Raw genomic sequence first — 22,067 nt, 5'->3', positions numbered from 1 at the left:
AGTTTGAAATATGGGTTTATATATATTTTAATATACCATAAAGAACATCCAGTCAGCTGCCTGTGACAATGTAGTTAGTAACAGCTTTTCTCCATTCATAAATTTTATACTTTACAACATAATATTATGTGCAACCCTGCCCTCTGTAGAGCAGATTCATCTGCAGTAATGGCAGAGGGCATGTTAACAATATAACTTCTGTACCATGATCTAATTTTACCAATGTAAGCATCTGTAAGGCATTGTAAGCAACAAAGAGGGAAACATTATCTTTTGTCTATTCCTATTTGAGGATCTTTTCCATTTGAGTGTAGTCATGAGTCACAAATAGAACTCTACCATGATTTTTCCTTATGAATACATTGACCACACTTTTAAAACAAGCAAATCTGGTTTCTCAAAGTGATATATGTAAACTGAGACAATGCAACTCAAGTAGAAGCAAGTTATCCACTAACAAAAATGTTGAATTTCTACCAGTAAATTCATTCCTCCACCTAAAGTCACACTTGAATTTTATTACTTAGCTATCATTCAGTTTCTCTGTATCATGTCTGTCCAAACAAAGCAAAGCACAGGAGGAATGATGCCTTGTGAGGTTATTCTCTCAGAAAACCTGCTAATTCCACGAGAATCTATGACATTGCCTTTGAGTGGTATTTTTCTTTTTCTGCTTCTTAAGGGTGAATTAGCAGTGCTTGAAAGACAAAGTTTTCATCATGAATGCTAATAAAGATGAGAGCCCAAGGCCCAGAAGTCAAGATCTTCAGCCTTTTCACACCAGGATGATGTTAATCATGATTGTACTATTTCTTCCTGTCACTGAAACATCTAAACAGAATGTTCCACGGCTCAAGCTAACCTACAAAGGTGAGTTCATGAGCATCTTACGGTTTTCACTATGGTACCTGAATGTCTTCTCTGAGTCCCTTCTTTCTTTTATGCAAAATGTATATTTACTTCTATGAAGTAATATTAGTCAGTATAGAATTTAGAACACAGGCTACAATTATTACTTTTATGAAATAAATGATGCCAGCATTTTGGTTCTAAAGGTTGCCTTAGATAACATGACTACCCTTTTTTTAAGAATACAATAAATCCAACCTTGCAATTACCCCATTAGGTATTATCCATTCAATTCTTTGTGGTACTAGATGATTGGAGTTGGTGTGAGGTTTTACATCTTTAGTTTAAAGTGAAATAAATAGATTGTCAACTGCTTGTAACCATCAGCTGTCAGAATGGCTTCGTAGTGTTCAGATCTTACCAATACACATTTTGTAAAGCTGCATAAATTCACATGCTAGGGTTAAGAGATTGAGAGCGTCTGTTTCTAAAAAGAAAAGAATCCAGCTCTGACATTCAAGCAAGCACAGCACAAAGAGACATCCGTATTTTCCTGCATTTCTATCCTAAATGGGGTTCAGGCATCAATCGAATCAGCATCACCTCGGGAATTCACATTCTCACGCCTGATCTTGGAATTGAATGACAGTCTGGGTATTAAAAAGAATCACAGCTGACTTGAATGAAAGGTAAATCTTGAGATATAATCCTCTATATGGCTTTGTTTTCCCCAGTTCTTCTTCTCTTTCAACATGAATATTTGGACCATGAGCATGTGGATGTCACCACAGGCAGCCACAGTTGGGATTCCAGATGGCACATTACCATCTCTACATTATTAAAAATCTGTAACAAAATCTGCCTGAATGATAAGAAATGATCAGGATAAACAAACATCACTTTGAAAAAATCATTAGATATGTCTTCATTATAATTTTTCATGTACTGAAATATAGCAGTAATTTAGATATTATTCTTACCAACAAGAGAAACTAGGACATTTTGAAGTATGTTTACGTGTGTGTGTGTGCGTGTGTGTGTGTGTGTGTGTGTGTGTGTATGTGTTATGTACTTGCCAGATATGTGTATTGCAGGCAAAGAAAAATTTAGAGAAGTCATTTTCTCTTATTTTCTCTTTCCACCATATGAGACTCAGGGATCCAATTCTCTTGGTCAAGATAGATGGTAAGTACCTTTACATGCTGAGCCATCTTGTCAGCTAGACTATTAGGGTTTTTTTTTTTTTTTTTTTTTTTAAGGAACAAAAGGAATACTCCAAGTAGCTATTTAAAGATGACAGTTTAGTACATTTAAAATAAAATGTTTTAAAGAATTAGAACTGTAATTTAACTTGACCTTCAAATATTGAAAGAAGTTTAAAATATTTTGTGTAAGGTACCCATAAGCATTAGAGTATTTTCATTATAGAATCTATATAATTCATGATTATTAAGAAAATTAGAAAAGGCAGCATCATAGGTAAGGATTGATGTGATTAGTAATGATTGATTCAAAAAAATTCATTTGCAAATGTATATAAGTAATTTGGAAGAATAACTTGAATCTGAACCTGACTTGTATAAAGAATAAAATATCTGAGAGTAGATAAATTTTCTCTTGAATCTTTAAATCTTCCATTTTAACAAGGTATTGGTGTTTAGGAAGTGAAATGAATACATAAGTAATAAGGAATAAAGAAATGGAAGAAAACTAAATCTGAGTTGGTTGTGGAGATGTGTTTGTATTCTGAAGTCATTACAACCAGAAGAATGATACTCTTAGAGGTAAAACAGCTAGGATACTGAACTAAAGCTCATAAGAGGTGGAGGAACCCTAGGAATACTTGAAATCATTAATAGATATCACAAAGTTTATGGGACATAACTTGTAGGAAATATAGAATTATAGGTGGGAACTATTATTTTACTGCTTATAGAGTAGTGATACTGCCTGAGTTGGAGAAGCGCTCTGTTGAAAGCATGTGTGAGAAGGACAATGTCAGACATCTGACTACATCTACCCAGATCACAGACCATCATCTGGACAAAACCTGGAGAAAAATTCTTGAAAATAATGGGCATCTGTACAAATAAAAAGCCAATGTGAAGATTTCTCAAAGCAGTGGAAATTTAGGAGCAAATGTGTTACAAGTGACCAGCATGATGAATGAAAACAAGACATCTATGTGACAACTTATTTTAAATTCCATAATAGAAAGAGTGAGGACATAGTTTGAACAACTTCCAGGAAAAACAGAAGGCATGTTCAAAGACTTGGGATGCATATGGAGTGAAACATCTCAGCTGTGACCAAAACCTCACATATGACTTGACCATTGTTTGATATATATTCACGTAACATTAAGAGAAATTGGTGTTTAAAATTTTAAGTATTTTATAAGTATTGTAAAATATGATTTGAAAAACATAATGAATATAGCTCTTTGCTCTCTATTTTGAAATAATCTTACTATGAGGAACCTTCTGTTTTTTTATATATTTACTTTACAACTCAAAGTGATGTTTGGAGTAGAATTTTGATTTTAAAGACTCATGGATAATTGAGAAGTCTAAAAGCCCTGAAGTTTCCAGGAAAAGAAATATGGCAGGACCAATTTCCTTTGACAAAGTCCACTCCATTGTGGCATTCTTCCCAGGGAAGTACGATGTATTTACAGAAATAATTTTTACTTAGAACAATTAGTAATCAGCTATCAAAACATGGTTTGAAAGATTTAAAAAGACTCCATATTGAAATTATATGTTTAAACGTTATCGATGACTTGTGAAATATTTATATAGAATATCTATAATTAAAAGCGAACCTACTTTCATTAAACTTGTGATTTAAAAGTGTGGACAATCATAATGGGACAAAATGAAATTGCTATACACATACTACACATCCTGTCCCTATAGAAACATAGATCTGAAAATATAAAAGACACTGATTTCAGTTAATATTTCTGTAATTGAAATCAATCTCATTAAATTTTTAACATATTTAATATTCTCTAGAATAAAGAACAGAATTATGTTAAAAATTCCACTGCAGAATAAAAGATAACTTAGTTCTGTTGTGACACTTTTTATTTGGACTTGCATTCATGAGAACAAGTATTTATGATCAACATGTTAACATACATGTAACAACCTTGCAAATTGACAATGTCAGATACATCTAGAATTTTGAAGTCATCCCTTGTGGGATGTAGGGTTGACTAAATCTTGAAGAATTCTTTCTTTTGTATTTATTGAAAAGTTGGCTGTTTACTACAAAATTCAGACATGTTGACTGGGATTAGCATTTTTATGCAGATAGTAATGAGTCACTTGTAACTAAAGCTCTGCATTTGATCTCAATACAGATAAACTTGTTAGAAGTCAAACACAACCATTATCAATTAATTTCTTCTGTACTGAATCAAAGGTAATGCCTTTCCTAGGAATAGAAGCTCAAATTATAAACAGGCCTTCATAGATGCTGAAGGAACTCAACAACTATTTACAAAAGTGGAAGCGAATTTTTTATTTTACAATAAATACTTTTGCTGCTTCTGCTTCCTTTTTTTAATTGAACAACTTTATTTTAAGAAACAAAGATAAATGTACAGATTTTAAGCATTTATGCATAAAAGTATACAAATACATTTTTGTCAGTACTTGATTTTTTTAAAGGTTTGATAGTATGCATTAAAATCTTACTAGTTACAATGAGCATAAAGTACATGTAAAACAAGATGTAACCTGGAAATAGTCAAAGTTTCCTTGGTGTGTAAAGATTAAGCATAATGGTTTTCATTTTCTCTTGAATTTCATATAGTCTGTGAGTTGTTTCTGGGGTGTTCAGAGCTTTCTGCAGTTAGTATCCAATTATTAGTGACTGCATATTATGTCTGTTCTTTTGTGACTGGGTTATCTCACTCAGGATGATATTCTCTAGATGCATCCATTTTCTTACCAATTTCATAAAGTTATTGTTTCTGATAGCTGAGTAGTACTCCATTGTGTAAATGTACCACAATTTTTGTATCCATTCATCTACTGAAAGACATCTTGGTTCTCTCTAGCTTGTGGCTATTATAAATAGGGCTGCTATGAATATTGTGGTACATGTGTCTTTTTTGTATGCTGGAGCTTCTCTGGGGTATATGCCCAGAAGTGTAATAACTGGGTCTTCAGGTAGTACTATGTCCAATTTTCTGAGGAATCGCCAGACTGATTTCCAGAGTGGTTGTATCAGTTTACAACCCTACCAACAGTGGAGAAGTGTTCCTCGTTCTCCACATATTCACCAGCAACTGCTGTCATCTGAATTATTGATCTTAACCAATCTGACTGGTGTGAGGTGGAATCTCAGGGTTGTTTTGATTTGCATTTCCTTGATGACTAAGGATGTTGAGCACTTCCTTAGATGCTTCTCAGTCATTCGATATTTCTTAATTGAGATCTTTTTGTTTAGCTTTGTACCTTATTTTTAATTGGGTTGTTTGATTCTCTGGTTTCTAACTTCTTGAGTTCTTTGTATACCTTGGATATTAGGCCCTTGTCAGATGTGTGGGCTGGTAAAGATCTTTTTCCAATCTGTTGCCTGCTGTTTTGTTTTATTGACAGTGTCCTTAGCCTTACAGAAACTTTGCAATCTCATTAAGTACCAATTGTCGATATTTGAGCTTAGAGCATGAGCCATTTACATTGTGTTCAGGAAATATTCTCCTGTGCGTATGTGTTCTAAGGTTTTCCCTTTTTTCTCCTCTAATAGTTTCAGTGTACCTGGTTTAATGTGGAGATCTTTGATCCACTTGCACTTGAGCCTTGTACAAGGAGATAAGAAAGGGTCTATTTTCATTCTTCCTCATGCTGAGTGCCAGTTGGACCAATACCATTTGTTGAAGCGGCTGTCATTTTTCCATTGAATGTTTACAGCACCTTTATAATAAATTAAGTGACCATATATGTGAGGACTCATTTTTGGATCTTCTATTCTATTCCATTTATACACATGTTTAACACTGTACCAGTACCATGCAGTTATTAACACAATTACCTTGCAATATAGCTTGAGGTTAGGGATAGTGATTCACACATATGTTTTCTTGTCATTGATGATGGATTTAGCTATTCTCGGTTTTTTGTTATTCCAGATGAAATTACACATTGCTCTTTCCAGGTCAAAGAAAAATTGGATTGAAATTTTGATGGGGATTGGATTGAATCTGTAGATTTTTTTGGTAATATGGCCATTTTTTAAAGTTGATCCTTCCAATACATGAGCATGGGAGATCGTTACATTTTCTGAGATCTTCCTCAATTTCCTTCTTCAGATATTTGAAGTTCTTGTCATACAGGTCCTTTACTTGCTTAGTTAGAGTCACACCAAGGTATTTCATATTGTTTGTGACTATTGTGAAGGGTATCTTTTCCCTAATTTCTTTAAGACCTCAGCACCCTGCTCTCATCAATTGACAGATCATGGACACTAAATAAAGAAGGACTCATTGGAACTAACAGTGGTTATGAACCAATTTAAAACAATAGACATCTACAGAACATTTCATCCTAAAGCAAAAGAATACACCTTCTTCTCATCACCTCATGGCACCTTCTCCAAAACTGACCATATATTTAGTCACAAAAAAAGCCTCAATAGATATAAGAAGATTGAAATACTCACATGCATCCTATCCTATCACCATAATCTAAGGCTGGTCTTTAATAACAACAAAGACAACAAAAAGCCCATATACACATGGAAACTAAACAATGCTCTATTAAAGGATAGCATGGTCAAAGAAGAAATAAAAAAAGAAATTAAGGATTTTCTAGAATTTAATGAAAATGAAAACACAACATACCCAAACCTATGGATGCAATGAAATCAGTACTGAGAGAAAAACTCATAGCTCTGGGTGCTTCCAAAAAGAAACTGGAGAGAGCATACACTAGCAACTTAAAAGCACAGCTGAAGGCTATAGAGCAAAAGAAAGCAGATACACTCAAGAGGAGTATAGGGCAAGAAATAATCAAACTTAGGGCAAAATAGATCAAATAGAAACAGAAAGAACCATTCAGGGAATCAACAAAACCAAGAGCTTGTTTTTTTTTTTTTTTTTTTTTTTTTATAAAATTAGCAAGATTGATAAACCTTAGCCAGACTAACTAGAGGGCAAAGAGAGATTATCCAAATTAACAAAATCAGGTTATTGAAGACATAACAACAGAATCTGAGGAAATTCAAGAAATCATCAGATCCAACTACAAAAGCCTATACTCACCAAAGCTGGAAAATCTGCAGGAAATGGATGAATTCCTCGACAGATATGAGATACTAAAGTTAAACCAGGACCAGGTAAAACATCTAAATAATCCCATAACATCTAAAGAACTAGAAGCAGTCATCAAAAGCCCCCCAACCAAAAAAAGCCCAGGTCCAGATGGGTTCAGTGCAGAATTCTATCAGACATTAATTGACAACCTGATACCAATATTCTCCAAACTATTCTACAAAATAGAATCAGATGGAACACTACATCACTCATTTTTTAGGCCACAATAACCCTCATTCCTAAACCACATGCCCCAAGGAAAGAGAACTTCAGACCAATCTCACTTATGAACATTTGTGCAAAAATACTCAATAAAATTCTCGCAAACTGAATCCATGAACACATCAAAATGATCATTTACCATGATCAAGTAGGCTTCATCCCTGGGATGCAAAGAGGGTTTAATATACGGAAATCCATCAACATAATCCACCCTATAAACAAACTCAAAGAAAAAAAACTATATGGTCACCTCACTAGATGCTGAGAAAGCATTTGACAAAATTCAACACCCCTTCATGTTAAAAGTCTTGGAAAGAATAGGATTCCAAGTCCTATACCTTAGCATAATAAAAGCAATATACAGCAAACCAATAGCCAACATCAAACTTAATGGTAGGAAACTTGAAGCAATCCCACTAAATCAGGGACTCGACAAGGCTGCCCACTCTCCCCCTACCTATTCAACATAGTACTGAAAGTCCTGGCTGGAGCAATTAGACAACAAAAGTAAATCAAAGGGATACAAATTTGAAAGGAAGATGTAAAATCATCACTGTTTTCAGATGATATGATAGTGTATGTAAGTGACCCCAAAAATTCCACCAGAGAACTTCTACAGTTGATAATCAAGTTCAGCAAAGTGGCTGGATACAAAATAACTCAAACAAATCTGTAGCCTTCCTCTACTCAAAGAACAAACATGCTTCTGCTTTCTTATCTATACCTTTATTGGGAGTGGACTGACAGCCAAAACTATTGTAAAAAGAATAGGAAAATTTTCAAAGTAACCTCATAAAGATTTTAGGACATTGAATAAGTTACTAGGTAATGTCTATGAAATACAGAATTAGGTGTGTGGCTAAATTTATTTTCAATTCAGGAGTAGAAACTCAAGCTACAAGTATTATATGCAAATGTTTTAAATACATTTCATAGAAGATACTATGCATATACCCTCTTGGTTAAGAGTCCTTAGCCATAGTCATATGACAGCTATTTCCTTGAGGACTCACTTCCAGTGAACCTGCTAGCTTGGCAGAGATGAGTGGCTGAGCTTTGATCTGCATCTATTTTTATATGCAAGATTTCCCCCTGAAAAAGTGTTGTCCTTAGATTGGCAGGATACAAAAATTGGACTTTCTTCAATACTGATTCTCTTCTTGATTAATAGAATTATATCACACAATTTTGGTGTGCGTGTATGTGTGTGTGTGTGTGTGTGTGTGTGTGTGTGTGTGTGTGTGTGTGAAAATCTAGTAAAGATACTCTTTTTAAAGGATGCGCAGAGTCGTTTGTCAGCCATGCAGTCTTATGAGAGAAACTGCCAACTCCACCCAGGTCAGAAGTTTTGGCAGTAAATTTAATTTTCAAAGGTTTAAGGTCATGTTCATTTAGCACTCAAAAACTGAGGAAGTCTGTGTTGCCTAATCCTAAATTTATTAGATTCAGTATTACTCACCACTCCCTTCCTCTGAGGGGTTAAGGGGAGAAGTGAAGATCATCAGGTCACATGAGCTCGTAGGCTGAATGATTAATTATATTAAAGGACAGTGAGGAGGAAATAGAAAGAATTCTTTGCAAAGCAGGCATTTGTTTCAATAAAAACCAGGAATTTCCCTGTCCTTACTCTGCCCTTCACAAACAGGAATATGTGATCATTTCACCTGAGAGGAGTCCTTGCTTCAGGCTTCTACCACAAAGGGAAAATCTATAATAGAAAAGCCCACTAATCATTTCTATCTCAGTGACACCCTGAGAGTCATATTCGATGATCGATAAGATCTGGCCTATTTATAATTATTTAATATTTCAATTGTGTTTTCCCCCAAAGGCAGAGGCTATCTATTTTTAGAAGCAAGAGTGGAATTTGGGAATAAAGACTTAACCCTCAAGAGACTGGAGGCCTCATGGAGTTTAGAGGTCTAGCAGGTGGTTGGGGAGGAGATGGGGGAGGTCATTGAGTAGGTATGAGATGTATTACAGTAGGTGGGTGTACTGGATATGGAACAGAATCTTGAGTTTGAAAATAAGAAAAAAAAATGTAACCTTATTATTTGATAAGTTCTGTATCTTAACAAAGTTTTTAAGAGTTCTAATACCATAACACCCAGTCTCACCCACAGATGAGGAAGCTGAAGTAGCGTTATCAAGTTTGGTACTACATCCATTCCATGTCACTACTACAGATACCTCACGTCTGCCTAGTTTAACTTCTCTTGTCACTGTGAGTTTTCTCTCCAGCTGTGGATTAGCTTCTTTTCTTTACTAGGCTGTGCATTTCCCATGGCATTGCTGCTGCACAGTGGTGTCTTGACAATGTTAACAGCTCTTTCCAACAGAAGATGAGCATTCATGTTGTCAGTATTTTCAAAACCAAATTTGATGAGAATACTAGTGTCTTATACTGATTATGTGTGAGAATCATGATTTTTTATCACATTTTACAGGATGAAGCCTAGAAATACCCTCTTTTAAAACATTGCTTAAAGTTGGATGTCACAGCACATGTCAATAACCTCAGCAATGACAGGCAGGTAAAAGATGGTTCAAAAACCATGGTCATCTTTGAAAACATACTGACTTTAGCCAACCAGGGCTTCATGAGATCTGTTTCAAAAGAATTAGGCAGGGAAATAACTCATTTCAAAAGTGAGGATGAGGGTTCAGGTACCCAGAACACTCGTGAAGCCAGATGTGATAGCATGCTTCTCTAATACCCAGTGCTTTTACAGTGAGATGGATGGAAGGCAGAGAGCAGCCCTGGGGGGCTTATGAACCTGTTATCCTGGAGTGCACAGCAGCAAACAAGACGCAAAGACAAAGGAGAAACCAAGGACCAACACCTGAAGTTGTTGTTTGTGTGTATGTGTGCATTGGGATGTATCATGCACACATGTGCATAGAGAGGGGATGAATTTGAAAAGAAAATATGAAAGGTGGAAATAAAGACGGGTAAAGGGAAAGAAAGAAAAGTGTATGTACCCACAGGCATGGAAACTTGTGTCTTTTATGGAGTTTCTGATCCTCAGAACTCTTTCTAGTTCTTTATGTTCTATAATGGGTTATGCACCATGAGCACCTTCTCTGTCATCTATCAAATTCACTTTAGAAGATGTTATTACTTAACAAAGTAGACACATACTGACATATTTAATTCATTTATTTTGGGTGTAATTAGATTACAGGACCTCCAAGATTATGTTTCTAATACAAAAATGCTGATCTAAGTGTCTGAGTGAAATTCAAAACCTAGAAGAGTGTGACTGGGTAGTAAGTATGTACTGATGCACCTACAAAGTGCATAAATCATTAGATGTCTGGTGGATCAGTACAGCATTTATATGAATCACACAAAGGGGTCACTTAGGAACCATATTCAAATGCTGCTAAGGTCCTCTGAAAGGGTGTCTCTGATAAACATAGCACACAACAGACCATGGCATGGGACATGGGGAGGGACACCCTTGCCCTTGCCCTTTCATTAAAGGTAGAAAGGGAAGAAATCCTGATGAGATTATAGGGCTTAATTATGAGAAGAGTGTTGATGGTTACATCCCTGAGTATTTCCAACGTAGGTGAATAAATAAACTCTGAAGTTTGTACCCAGAACAGCCACTGTCTATTTTGACTCCCGATGTTCAGGTTGTGTGTCAACAATAAGTGTAATAATATATCTTCCAGAGTTACTGTTCCCTGGGTTTTGGTTTATGATCTCATGGAAACAAAAAACTTATAATTTTCCTTGGTTTGGCAAAAATGCAAGATAAGCTGTTTAGGAAAAACAGAACCTATTCGTATCTCTTTTCCTAAGGTGTCTGTGAGCCTGTGAAATTTTCGTAGGTAATGCCTTAGTCTGATTATTTTATTTGGCTACAGAGGTTCTGTGGGACATGCTTTAATCACTTTGATGCCAGCACTGTCACAGTGCAACACTAAATCATTTGGAAATGATGCTAGTTCCGGATAGTCAATATTTTTGCAGCTGTTTTCTTGTTAAGTTGGTTTGAAACCAAATCAAATAGAATTTGTTATGGTGAAACAGAATACAGCAAATGAATATATCAACATTTTATTTCCCCATGTATAAGTAGAGGCAGAAAAGAAAAAAGATAACCACAGTTCCTACGTGTCTGAGTTCTTTAACTGGCACGGGTGCTTTTCAGGGTCTCTTTTTGTTTTAGAAATTTCTGAGGAGTCTGCTTGACGCCATCACTTCCCATCCTCTTTCATCCTGAGCACTTTAGGCATATTTATCTCTCTAACACTCATTTTGAGTCCTTGGCATTTCCTTGAGAGATTAAAAAAAAAAACAAACAAAAACAAAACCAAACAAACCATATTTGTATTTTCCATTCACCTGCACAATAACTGAACTCTTCCGCCTGACATTTCATTTGGCTGTCAGGACACTGTGTGTCTACATCCTTTTTTTTTTTTTTTTTTTTTTTTTTTTTTTTTTTTTTGTAATCCCATGTATTCCATATTTACTAGACTGAATTCCATGGTACAAATAGTAATTAATTACTTAATTTTCCCAGACCATAAGAAAGATGCTGAGAAGTAAAATTCAAGGAAGACCTGGTCTTTGTCCTGAACTTACACAGATTTATTCCCTTTAGTCCACTGGAAATAATTTACAAGATAATCAGATTCATAAAATTGGAAAGAATATTGAAATCTCCATGTGTTAGGTTTGTTATATGCACATGTACCCAAAGAGTTATAAAGTCGTAATAATCAATAGAAATGAGTAGAGTTATAATAATACACTGCCATGAAAGCTGTTTGTGTACACTCTCTACAGAATTATATAATTGAACAGTACCAGACTATTTACGACGATATAAGACATTACAGCACTGGACTGATCAAGAAATGTAAATGACCTAGGTTTGGGTGTATAATAGAATTTAATCTATTCTAACTTGATGACTTATCTAGTGATCATTGCTTTAAGGGACTTTGAAACCATGGTGCTATTGCATTGCTAAAGCACACAGCAGGGAGATACTGAACAAGGGATGGGTCAGAACATTGGACCTCTCCTAGAATAGATTTTATGTGTGTTGATATTTATTTTCATATGTATGTTTTATATATACATTTCTCACACACATATGTACATATAAATGTGTGTGTGTGTATGTGTGTGTGTGCAATTATGCAAGAGATTTTGCTGGAGGATTCTTTAATACAATAATACAAACATGCTGCTCAATGCCTAACACATGCTTCATTATACAAATATTTGGGCAATAAATATTCTTTTACTTTTATCTGAATATCATAAATTAACAGATATATTTCAATCTTCATAGTTATGGTTTATTAGAAGATAAGATAATGTGTTTTATTAACTAAAAACTTTTTTGGCCCAAAGTAGACATTAGTGCTAATATTTAGAACAATATTTACTAACATTTTCTCAATTACCAGTCATAACCTTAAGAAGTACTGTAAATTAACTCTTCTACTTGTCAAGAAAGTTATATTAATTGGGAAATGTTATTATTTTACATAAAATTTACATATGCCTTAAAAAGAAATCATCATCATCCCTATAGTAACTAACCAACTCATAGCATGTAGTGTGTGCTAGCCACTATCTTAAAGCCAATATCATGTTGATGCCTGTGTTCTGCAAGCTGATAGGAGTTGTTATAGAGTTTCTATTATCTTTGTTTTGTATAAAAGGAAATTGAGACACAGAGGATAAAGAACTTGTCCCAAATGTCTAAATCACAATTCCAATGATATGTCAGCCCCCGACAGGATCTTACTCCTTTGATCTATCTCTTCTACTCTTGTCCTATCACTCACTATACTCAAGTTTTGTTTGTACTCTCTATTGAAACCATGCTTCAGAATAACAGTTACTTTTGGAAAGTTGAAGTAATAAGGGTTTCTAGCTCACAAAATACCTTAGTAGCCAACTGAATTATACTCCTGGGTGCCATCTCAAACACTTTGAATTCTTTTTTCACATTTCAACTTTTATTAAGAGAAATCTCAAAGAAGATACTGATTTGCCTAACTCAGTGGAGGTTTGTGTGATGTGCATTCTTTTAAAAAGGCTTTAATCATGTCTATGTTAGCCATTCCCTTGACTCCATTGCTTTGTTCTTTTCCCAGTTCTAGTTATGAAGAGGATGGAATGCTCACTGGAAATGAGCCAAAAACATAGGCCTTTGGCATTTGGAATTGTAAAATTATATTGCAATATTGTACTGCTCATATGAAAAATGATATGTACCTCAATAAAAATGAGCATAGATTTCAATATCAATCTAGTGTGCAGAAAATACGCTCTGTAAATATTACGGAAAAAGTTTAGTCTGATAACCACAGCCATTTGAGTGTAAACTGTGTTTACATTATTTTTCAGCATTGTAAATTTAATTCTGAAAGTCTACCTTAGAAATTGAGGAAAATAACAATTACCCAATAGAAAGTAGAAAAGAGTCATAATAATAAAAATATAACTTCCCATTGATTATAGTCATTAAACATTTGGGAATAAATTTTATCTTACCAGCAGTTGTGACCACCATATTTTTAAAAACTTTGACATTTCTATTTCTAGGACACTGTCACTTTGTATCTATCTCATATTATTAGTTAATTACTTGAAAATTTGCATCTGTTTTCAATCTTTAATAAAGTGATAAATTTATTGGTGATTATAGACGTCTAAGTACTGTAGGTACTTTGGTTAAGACATCTATTTGTATAAGGAAATATCTTATGAAGATCTAGTTTACTTAGAAGTATCTAAAATTGTTGCAAACCCAAAACGCATGGCCTGCAGATGGTCTCAATGTTGTGAAACTAAGAAATCCATTATAATTATCAGGTTTGGCAGCATACAATGTAAATAGCATGTGTATCTTCATCTCACGGAGATGAAATGATTTCATTTGTGAACTTACAAGTTTGTACTAAGTCTTTTGAAGATTACCTTAAGTTTTACAATTTTTTATTCCATGTTTGGTTTCAGGCTATAATTCTTTCAGGATTAATTCAAGTTTGGGGTTTACATATTCATCTGAAATATATATGAACAGAAATGTTACATCTAAAATAGTAGGAAAGCGTGCATCATTAGGAGGCATGATATCAAAGCAAACTCCCTGATCCATACAGTCTGTCCATAATAGTCTCTAAGTAAGAGGTGTGCAGGTTGTTTATATAGAGACTGGGCTTCCCAGATCTTCATTTTGATTGGCTATGGTTTTCTACAATGAGTTTTTTTGTTGCAGAGAATACCTACAGAGTTTCATCAATATTACTGCCTAAACATGAGGAGAACAAGGAAACCAACAGTCATGCTGAAGTGATAGGGAAAGCCCAGGAAGCCTAAACCCTAGACAACTAAAAAATCTTGAGAGCAGACTAGTCTTCTGTAGGAGAGAGCACAACAATTTGTCATGTAACACTAAATTATCAGCTATGAAGACATTCCTCCAAGAAACAATATCAAAATACAGGCTGACAGGTTATATTTATGTATTTGGAAATGTATATGCATAAACCTTTGTAAGTACATAATGCATGCAACATTAAAAAAAACATAAAAATCTATAAGTTTGAAAAAGAAAGAGAAGGGGTGTGTTGGAGGGGTCAGAGGAAGAAAAGGAAGTGAGAAAAGATATAATTTTACTATAATCTCAAATATGAAAATAAATAATATTGAGAGTGCAATTGTTCAAACAAAGTACCAACTTAAGCATTATCAAAACATGAGACAAAGAGGTGATGAAGAGAACGCTCAGTGGTTTAGCATTCATTATATTCTTTCAGGGATGTGAGTTCATTTCTCAGCATCCTTGTCAAGTGTCTCATCACTACCTGCAATTCTAATTCTACAGAGATCTGATCCATCTGGCCTCTACAGGAGCTCCAGTCACATACCACCTTGCCTACAACACACAGACCTAGAAGTTAAATCTTAATTTGTTTTATTTTTAAAAATTTGTCTTATGTCTATGAGCATTTTGCTTGCATGTATATCTGCACACCACAGGGGTGTCTGGTGTCATCAGAGGGAGCAGCTGAACCCTTGGGACTAGAGTCACAGGTGGTAGTAAGCTGCCACATGGGTGATAGGACCAGATGGTTGAGAAGGGAGCAAAGATAGCATAAAAAGTGAATATAAGCATTGTGCAATAATAAATATGAATAAGAAGGCAATAATAACACCATTGTTTTGCATACTAAATAAAAAATATTACAAAGCACAAGAGGAAGAAATACTATAACATTTATGTTAGTTTTATACTGTTTATTCAATTAAGTTTATCAGTTTTTAAATGTTACTATATTAAATGGTTTACATTATAAATTAATATCTGGTTGTGTAACAAATTGTATTTTACATTAATTTAAAATATATTTTATATACAGAAAAGTGTTAACCACATGTTGAAGGTAAAGTATCTATTTCTAAAGAAGTGTATATTAAACCTGTTCTAACGTGTCTATGCTGAAACTTCCATGTTATATAGGTATATTCACAAAATGGACCAATATGTGTCTTTGGTTAGCTACATATCTTCCATGCTAAAAATTTTCCCTTTCTTTCTCTCTTTTGACTTGATTATAGACTTGCTGCTTTCAAATACCTGCATTCCCTTTTTGGGTTCATCAGAAGGAGTGGATTTCCAGACTCTTCTTTTGGATGAGGAGAGGGGCATACTGCTCCTAGGAGCCAAAGACCATGTCTTCCTGCTCAGTCTGGTAGACTTGAACAAGAACTTTAAGAAGGTCAGTTTATTTTTGTAGATCTGTGCCCTTTGTCTGCTTCGTGTTAAGTGACACAATGTCACTCAGGAGGATTTGCATATACGAAAAAGAATACAAGGAATTTAAGAACATATTGCTGTTGATAAACATTTTGTACTTTCATAGATTTCAGTACATATGCATATTTTGAGTTAAGGACTATGAAATTAAAACTATTGAAAATATGAATAAAGGCAGCAAAAAGAGAATAAGTATCTAATAATGTATTAGAAAAGCAAGTATTTATAAAACAAAGTATCTATAATAAAGAAGTGGCAGGTGAATTAATAAAAACAAACATATATTCTGTTCTGAACTTGCAGAAACACATCAAATTCTCTTAATTATTAGTTAATAGCTATTTCTTTAATCAAAAGTTTTAACTTTTTTTTGGCTATACTTTATTTTACATCTTAACAAATTTCCACTAAGCCCCAATGATTTTGAGGTGATAAAGATTCATGGTGCTTCAAGTTGGTTCAGATTTCTTACCACTTAAAGGAAACATAGAGAAAGAGCAAGTTGACGTCTAAGTTAAATCATCCAGCAATGGAATTTCCACAGATTCTATTCTGAACAGTTGACATAACCAGAAATTCTTATAAAATAAAGCCTGATGAGATACCATGAAGCCTAGTTTGAATGAAATTTATTTTCATTGAAGTACAATGAAAAGAAAAAAAAACATACTGAAGAAGGCATAAAAAAGAAATTATTTGTTTATATATCCTCCCCAATCCAACTAAGAATGTTGGGGAATGCCTTCCATGTGATGAATTATAATGGAAATTAAGTCCCAGCTTCAGAATTGACCAGTACTGGTGACATTCGGAGATGGACAGATCTTTCTGAATTCTCTTTTTCCTAATCCCAGCTGACTGAAACATAGAATGGTGTTAAGACAGAAAGATTTCTTTATCATCCATTGCCAATCCACACACGGCAGAGCAGGAAAGATTGCCTATCCTCCAGTACAATTTTATAGCTTACACATATTGTATCTTTGGTTTAATCCTGAAGCCACTTGAATGACAAACTAGACTGGGTAAAAGACAAAGACCACATATTGAGGATAAATCTCTAAGACAGGTCCTCTAGGCCTGTCTTAACATCCCTATGTGAACTCTATCACTAGGGGATAAACACTATTTGGTGACTGTATCAACACTCATCTTTAATTAATCTCCTGTCTGTCCACTCCCCACTTTTGATATGTCAGTTTTGAAGCTCCTACATTGGATTTGACCTAGCTCAGTATGAACATTACAAATTGAGAATTGACTATATTACCTTAGTTCTAATCCTTTCTAACAGTGTTATCCTTTGATACACTCTCATATTATGGCCACTCCCAACAAAATTTATTTCATTGCAACTTCAAACATGAAGTGGTCTGAGTATGCAATTCACTCCATATCCCAGGCAGCCCCTCTTGAGGAAGCAGCACTAGCATCAAAATACAAATAGCACCAGGGCTGTTCACTGCATCTCCCCATCTTGTCCAATTAGAAGGTTCTTTTATCTGAAATGTAAATTGAGCACAACTATTACTATTCTGTCATTTATAAGTTATAAGATTCATTTGGCACCGAGTCTATTAATTTTGTCAGTTAAATAGAATTCTTTGTTATCTAGCCTAACATTTTTTAAAAAATGCTTATAAATTTATATGTTGTGTCCGGGTTAGCTTGTATACTATCTGAAAACTACCTTCTTAGATATACTTGCTCAGTGCTAAATAACTTCGGTTGACTATGAGACTACAGCTAGTCTTTCAACCCCCTAGGAAATCCAAGAGCAGCCAATACTATCTGAAGTAAGGAAGTCTTTTGTTGCTGCTGAACAAACCAATACCTAGAGACAGGATAAATCTGGGTGGAGATGATCCTTGGTGCAGAGAGAGTGGACATACCAAAATACTGGACACTGTAATCATGAACGTAAACAGCATCCACTGCAAAAATCATTGAAATGACAAGCTTGAGAAAACAAAAACAACAAAAAATGTTTTTGACAAGTAGCAGTTCTTGCCAAGTTTTTGGAAGTTTTGGGAATCTATGATCCACCAAATGCCCAAAAGACCATTAACTAGTATGAGTGAACTCTCACATAGAAAAGTTATAAAAGGTTATACTAAGATTTTTACCCATTAACAATTACTTCAAATTTAAGGAAAATAAGTGTTTTAGTTATGTTTTGTATTGTCATGGAGAGACACTTATAAAAAAGGCAACATTTATATAGGGCAATATTTAATTGGATATGGCTTAGAGGTTAGGAAGTTCAGTTCATTATCATCACAGTGGGAAGCATGACAATGTGCAGGCAGACAGTACTCGAGGAGCTAAGAGTTCTACATCTTGTTTTAAAAACAGTCAGAAGGCTACTGGCTTACTCAAGAGCTAGGTAGAAGGTTTCTTCTGCAATGGCTAGAGTCTCAGCATAGTAGAAGCCCTCCACAGCACACCCACATACTGACACAGTTCCTCCAACAAGGCTACACCTCCAAACAGAATCACTATTCATGGGTCAAGCATACTCAAAACATCACAGATACATAGTGTTGGACTGAATCTGGGGCCATGTCAACTATATGTTGTTTACAAGAAACCAAAGTGCTTCAAAGTGTATTCATAAAATAGAGTAAAACTTGAAAATCTTATTCTATGCAAATAAAATTCAAACGGAAATGGAGGTGTCTCTACTTACATCAGATAAAATAAACTTTAAATGAAAAGTAGTAAAAAGTAGTAAACTAGACAAAAAAATGATAACAGTGAGTTCAAGGCAACATGAAAAAATGGACTTACAGTTATGCGTACATTTAATTTTAAAGCATTCAAATGCATAAAGCAAATATTAGTAGGCCATTGGAAGAGGTAGAATCCCACTCACTGATGGTTGAGGTCTTAAATGTTCCATTTTAGCAACACGCAGATCGGATAGAAAAATGAGTAGAAATTTAAGTTATCTTAAGTTAACTAAAGTCCTCAACCAAGCAAACATCCATAGAACATTTTGCCCATCAACCATATGAACATATCGCTTTTCTTACAACTATCAAGCATGATGGTAGGCTAATGGAATTCTCAACAAATTATAAGAAATTAAAATATTATCAATAATTATTCTTTACTAAAAATTAACCTGAATATATTACACTACCAGAGTTCCAAATTTTCTGAGAAGCTAGAGATAACAAAATAGCATTGCTTTGTCATCTACAAATAGACCAATGAGAAAGAAAAAAAAAAGAGACTTCAGATAACTCATGGAAGCACATTAAACTGATTTTCAACAAATGTGTGAAAAAACTAAATTTAAAATAAAAACTCTTTTATTAAAAATACTGGGAAATTGACTGTGCACATTCAGAAGACTGGAGGCACAAATCTCTCTCTAGTTATAAAGGTCAAATGAGAATGATCAAAGAGTTAATTATGAGACATTAAACAGAAGCCACTGGAAAAAAATTCTCAGAATATTTTAAAAGGTAAGTACTTTATATCTTTTAAACAAAAACTTGAAAAAGAAAGTTTATACAAATAAAATTATATCAAATTAAGTTTCTGAACAACAATATAAACAATAACCAAAGAGGAGAAAACATACAAATAAGAAATATATGCAAACTATAAAAAGAATGTTTGGTCTCAATATTCCAAAAACATAAGCAATTCATAACTTAATAGCTGTAAATAAATGCAATTAAAAGTGAGCGAAATGTAGGTTATATAGCTAAGCATCAAAGTGCTTAACAAGTATATTCAATCCTCCATAATCACAGAGAAAGAAAATGTATATATAAAACAAATAAAAACATGACCAACTGGTATTAAAACTTCTCAAAATCATTTTTCAGGGAAATGTAAAACACTCCAATAAGAAAGACTCTTATAAAGAACAGATAATGATGTGAATAAAAGAGAAACCTTGAAAATATTGATGAGAAAATAAATTTTGACAGTTACTATTATAAGCAGTATGATGTTTCTTCAAAAATTAAAAGAATTTCCATGGTTTGAGAGAGTGCTCATGGTTAAAAGCAGAGTGTAGTTTAGAGAATACAGTTCCGTTCTCAGCACCCACAGTGTGGCTAACATCTTTAACTCCAGTTCCAGAGGATCAGTTACCTTCTTGTCCTCTCTATTGGAACAGGTGAGCACAGAAATGCAGGTAGGCAAGATGTCAACACACATAAAATAGAAATAAATAAATCTCTTTTAAAAATAGTTCTAACATGCAATCCAGTAGTTATCCAAAACAAATCCATCTGTCAAAGTAATATCAGCCTTTCCATGTTTTTTACAGAACTGTTTACATTAACTGGAAAAAGGAAGGAAGCAAGTAAGGAAGGAAGGAAGGAAGGAAAAAATGAAGGAAGGAAGGAAGGAAGGAAGGAAGGAAGGAAAAGATGAAGGAAGGAAGGAATGGAAGGATGTAGGGAGGGAGGAAGAGTGGAAGACAAGAAAGCAATAGAAGTTCAAAAACTATTAAATGAATGAGGAAGATGTAATATATATACTCAACAGAAACTTTTCATCTATTAAAAGAACAGAACCTAATCACTTTCAAGAACATAGAATTGGAGATTTTTCTGATAAATTAAATAATCCAGACATTGAGATACAATTAACATATGATCTTACTCAAAAGTAGAATTTAGAAATTTGTGATAATCGAGTAATCTTGTAGTTATCATCAGCTGGGGGACTAGGAAAAAAAGAAGAAGAAGAAAAAAAAATGACTTTCGGGAACTAAGTCATCTGTCAAGAGGTGATAGAAGGACAGATGTGGGCTATTGTGGGCTAGTGTGATTGGATGTGACAGTTACAAAGTTTATCTGCCCAAGAGCTGAACATGCAGTTATGGTGATACAAATCTTTAATGTTAATATAAAACAGCCCAAGGCAGGAGGATGGTGATTTCAAAGTCAGACGTGTAAAACTGCTATCATGGAGAAATGATATATGAATAGACTCAGAAGTTTAAATCAGATTTAAATCACTTAGTTTGTACATGGGTCAAACATGAAATAATGCCTTCGCAGTTTATACAATTGTCATTGTTTGCATGTCTATTAAAATTAACTTTAAATTAAGTCTTTAAAAGTCATCAAAAATGCATTATCCAAAATACATTATCTATCATATTCTACAAGTTAACTACGAGTGTTAAAAATAAAAGTGTTTCGTATTTTTGATATTTAAATGATAGGATTTATTCATTAATGTTTTCTTAGGGTTTATCAAATATTGTTTTCTACAGTAATGCCTATAGATATACGTCTAATTGGATACAAAAATTGAAAATGTAAAGTATGTGACCTAATCTTAATTTTTGAGGCCCCCTCATCTGTGATTTTTCACTTCTCTTCACAAGAGTAGAAGCCTTGTATGCTTCAGGAAATCTGAGTTGATATTATTATCAGTAAATAACTTAGCAGAAGATGGCACTTTCTACAAATGAGGCTAAAGAAAATATTTCAGTCTTGCTTTTAAACTATCTGGCTTACAATGCATTTTTCCAAATATGTCTTGTTTTAGTGTAAGAACAATAAGTAATTCATGCTTTTAAGGGAATCTGGTCTTGCTCTCTTCTTTGCCTTCAGGGTTTGGAAGAAAAGGTTCATTTATCTGGACTGAGTGTATTAGATCATTGCTTAAAATAAGTTCTGATAGCACAGCATCCTTTTGTGACTATTTTAAGCAGAACTTTCTTTGGCGATATTCCATGCTCAAACTGTGCTAATATTTAGTAAAGTAAATGTTTATAAAATATCTATTTCGCTTATGACATTCTTGCACTAAATGATTATTTGAATAATTTATGTAATTAGAGGTTTTCCACATAACTGAAATTTTTTGTAACCCTTTAAAATATGTAGCTC

General features: G+C 34.0%; 1 protein-coding gene across 1 annotated transcript in view; it reads left to right on the top strand.

Annotated features, from left to right (window-relative positions):
• Positions 1-719: 719 nt before the first annotated feature.
• The window catches only part of SEMA3D (semaphorin 3D), a gene marked incomplete at both ends in the record, with an annotated part of 107,155 nt that continues 85,807 nt past the window's right edge, over positions 720-22,067 (top strand). The window contains 2 exons of the mRNA XM_080936271.1: positions 720-870; positions 15,999-16,159. Coding sequence (XP_080792397.1) covers positions 720-870; positions 15,999-16,159 — 312 coding nt within the window. The remainder of the gene's footprint in view (positions 871-15,998; positions 16,160-22,067) is intronic.

The sequence above is a fragment of the Micromys minutus genome, assembly GCF_963924665.1.
Source record: "Micromys minutus genome assembly, chromosome: 23".
NCBI classification, from domain to species: Eukaryota; Metazoa; Chordata; class Mammalia; order Rodentia; family Muridae; genus Micromys; species Micromys minutus.
The sequence above is the reverse complement of the archived record's forward strand: the minus strand, read 5'-3'. Positions and strand labels throughout refer to the sequence as shown.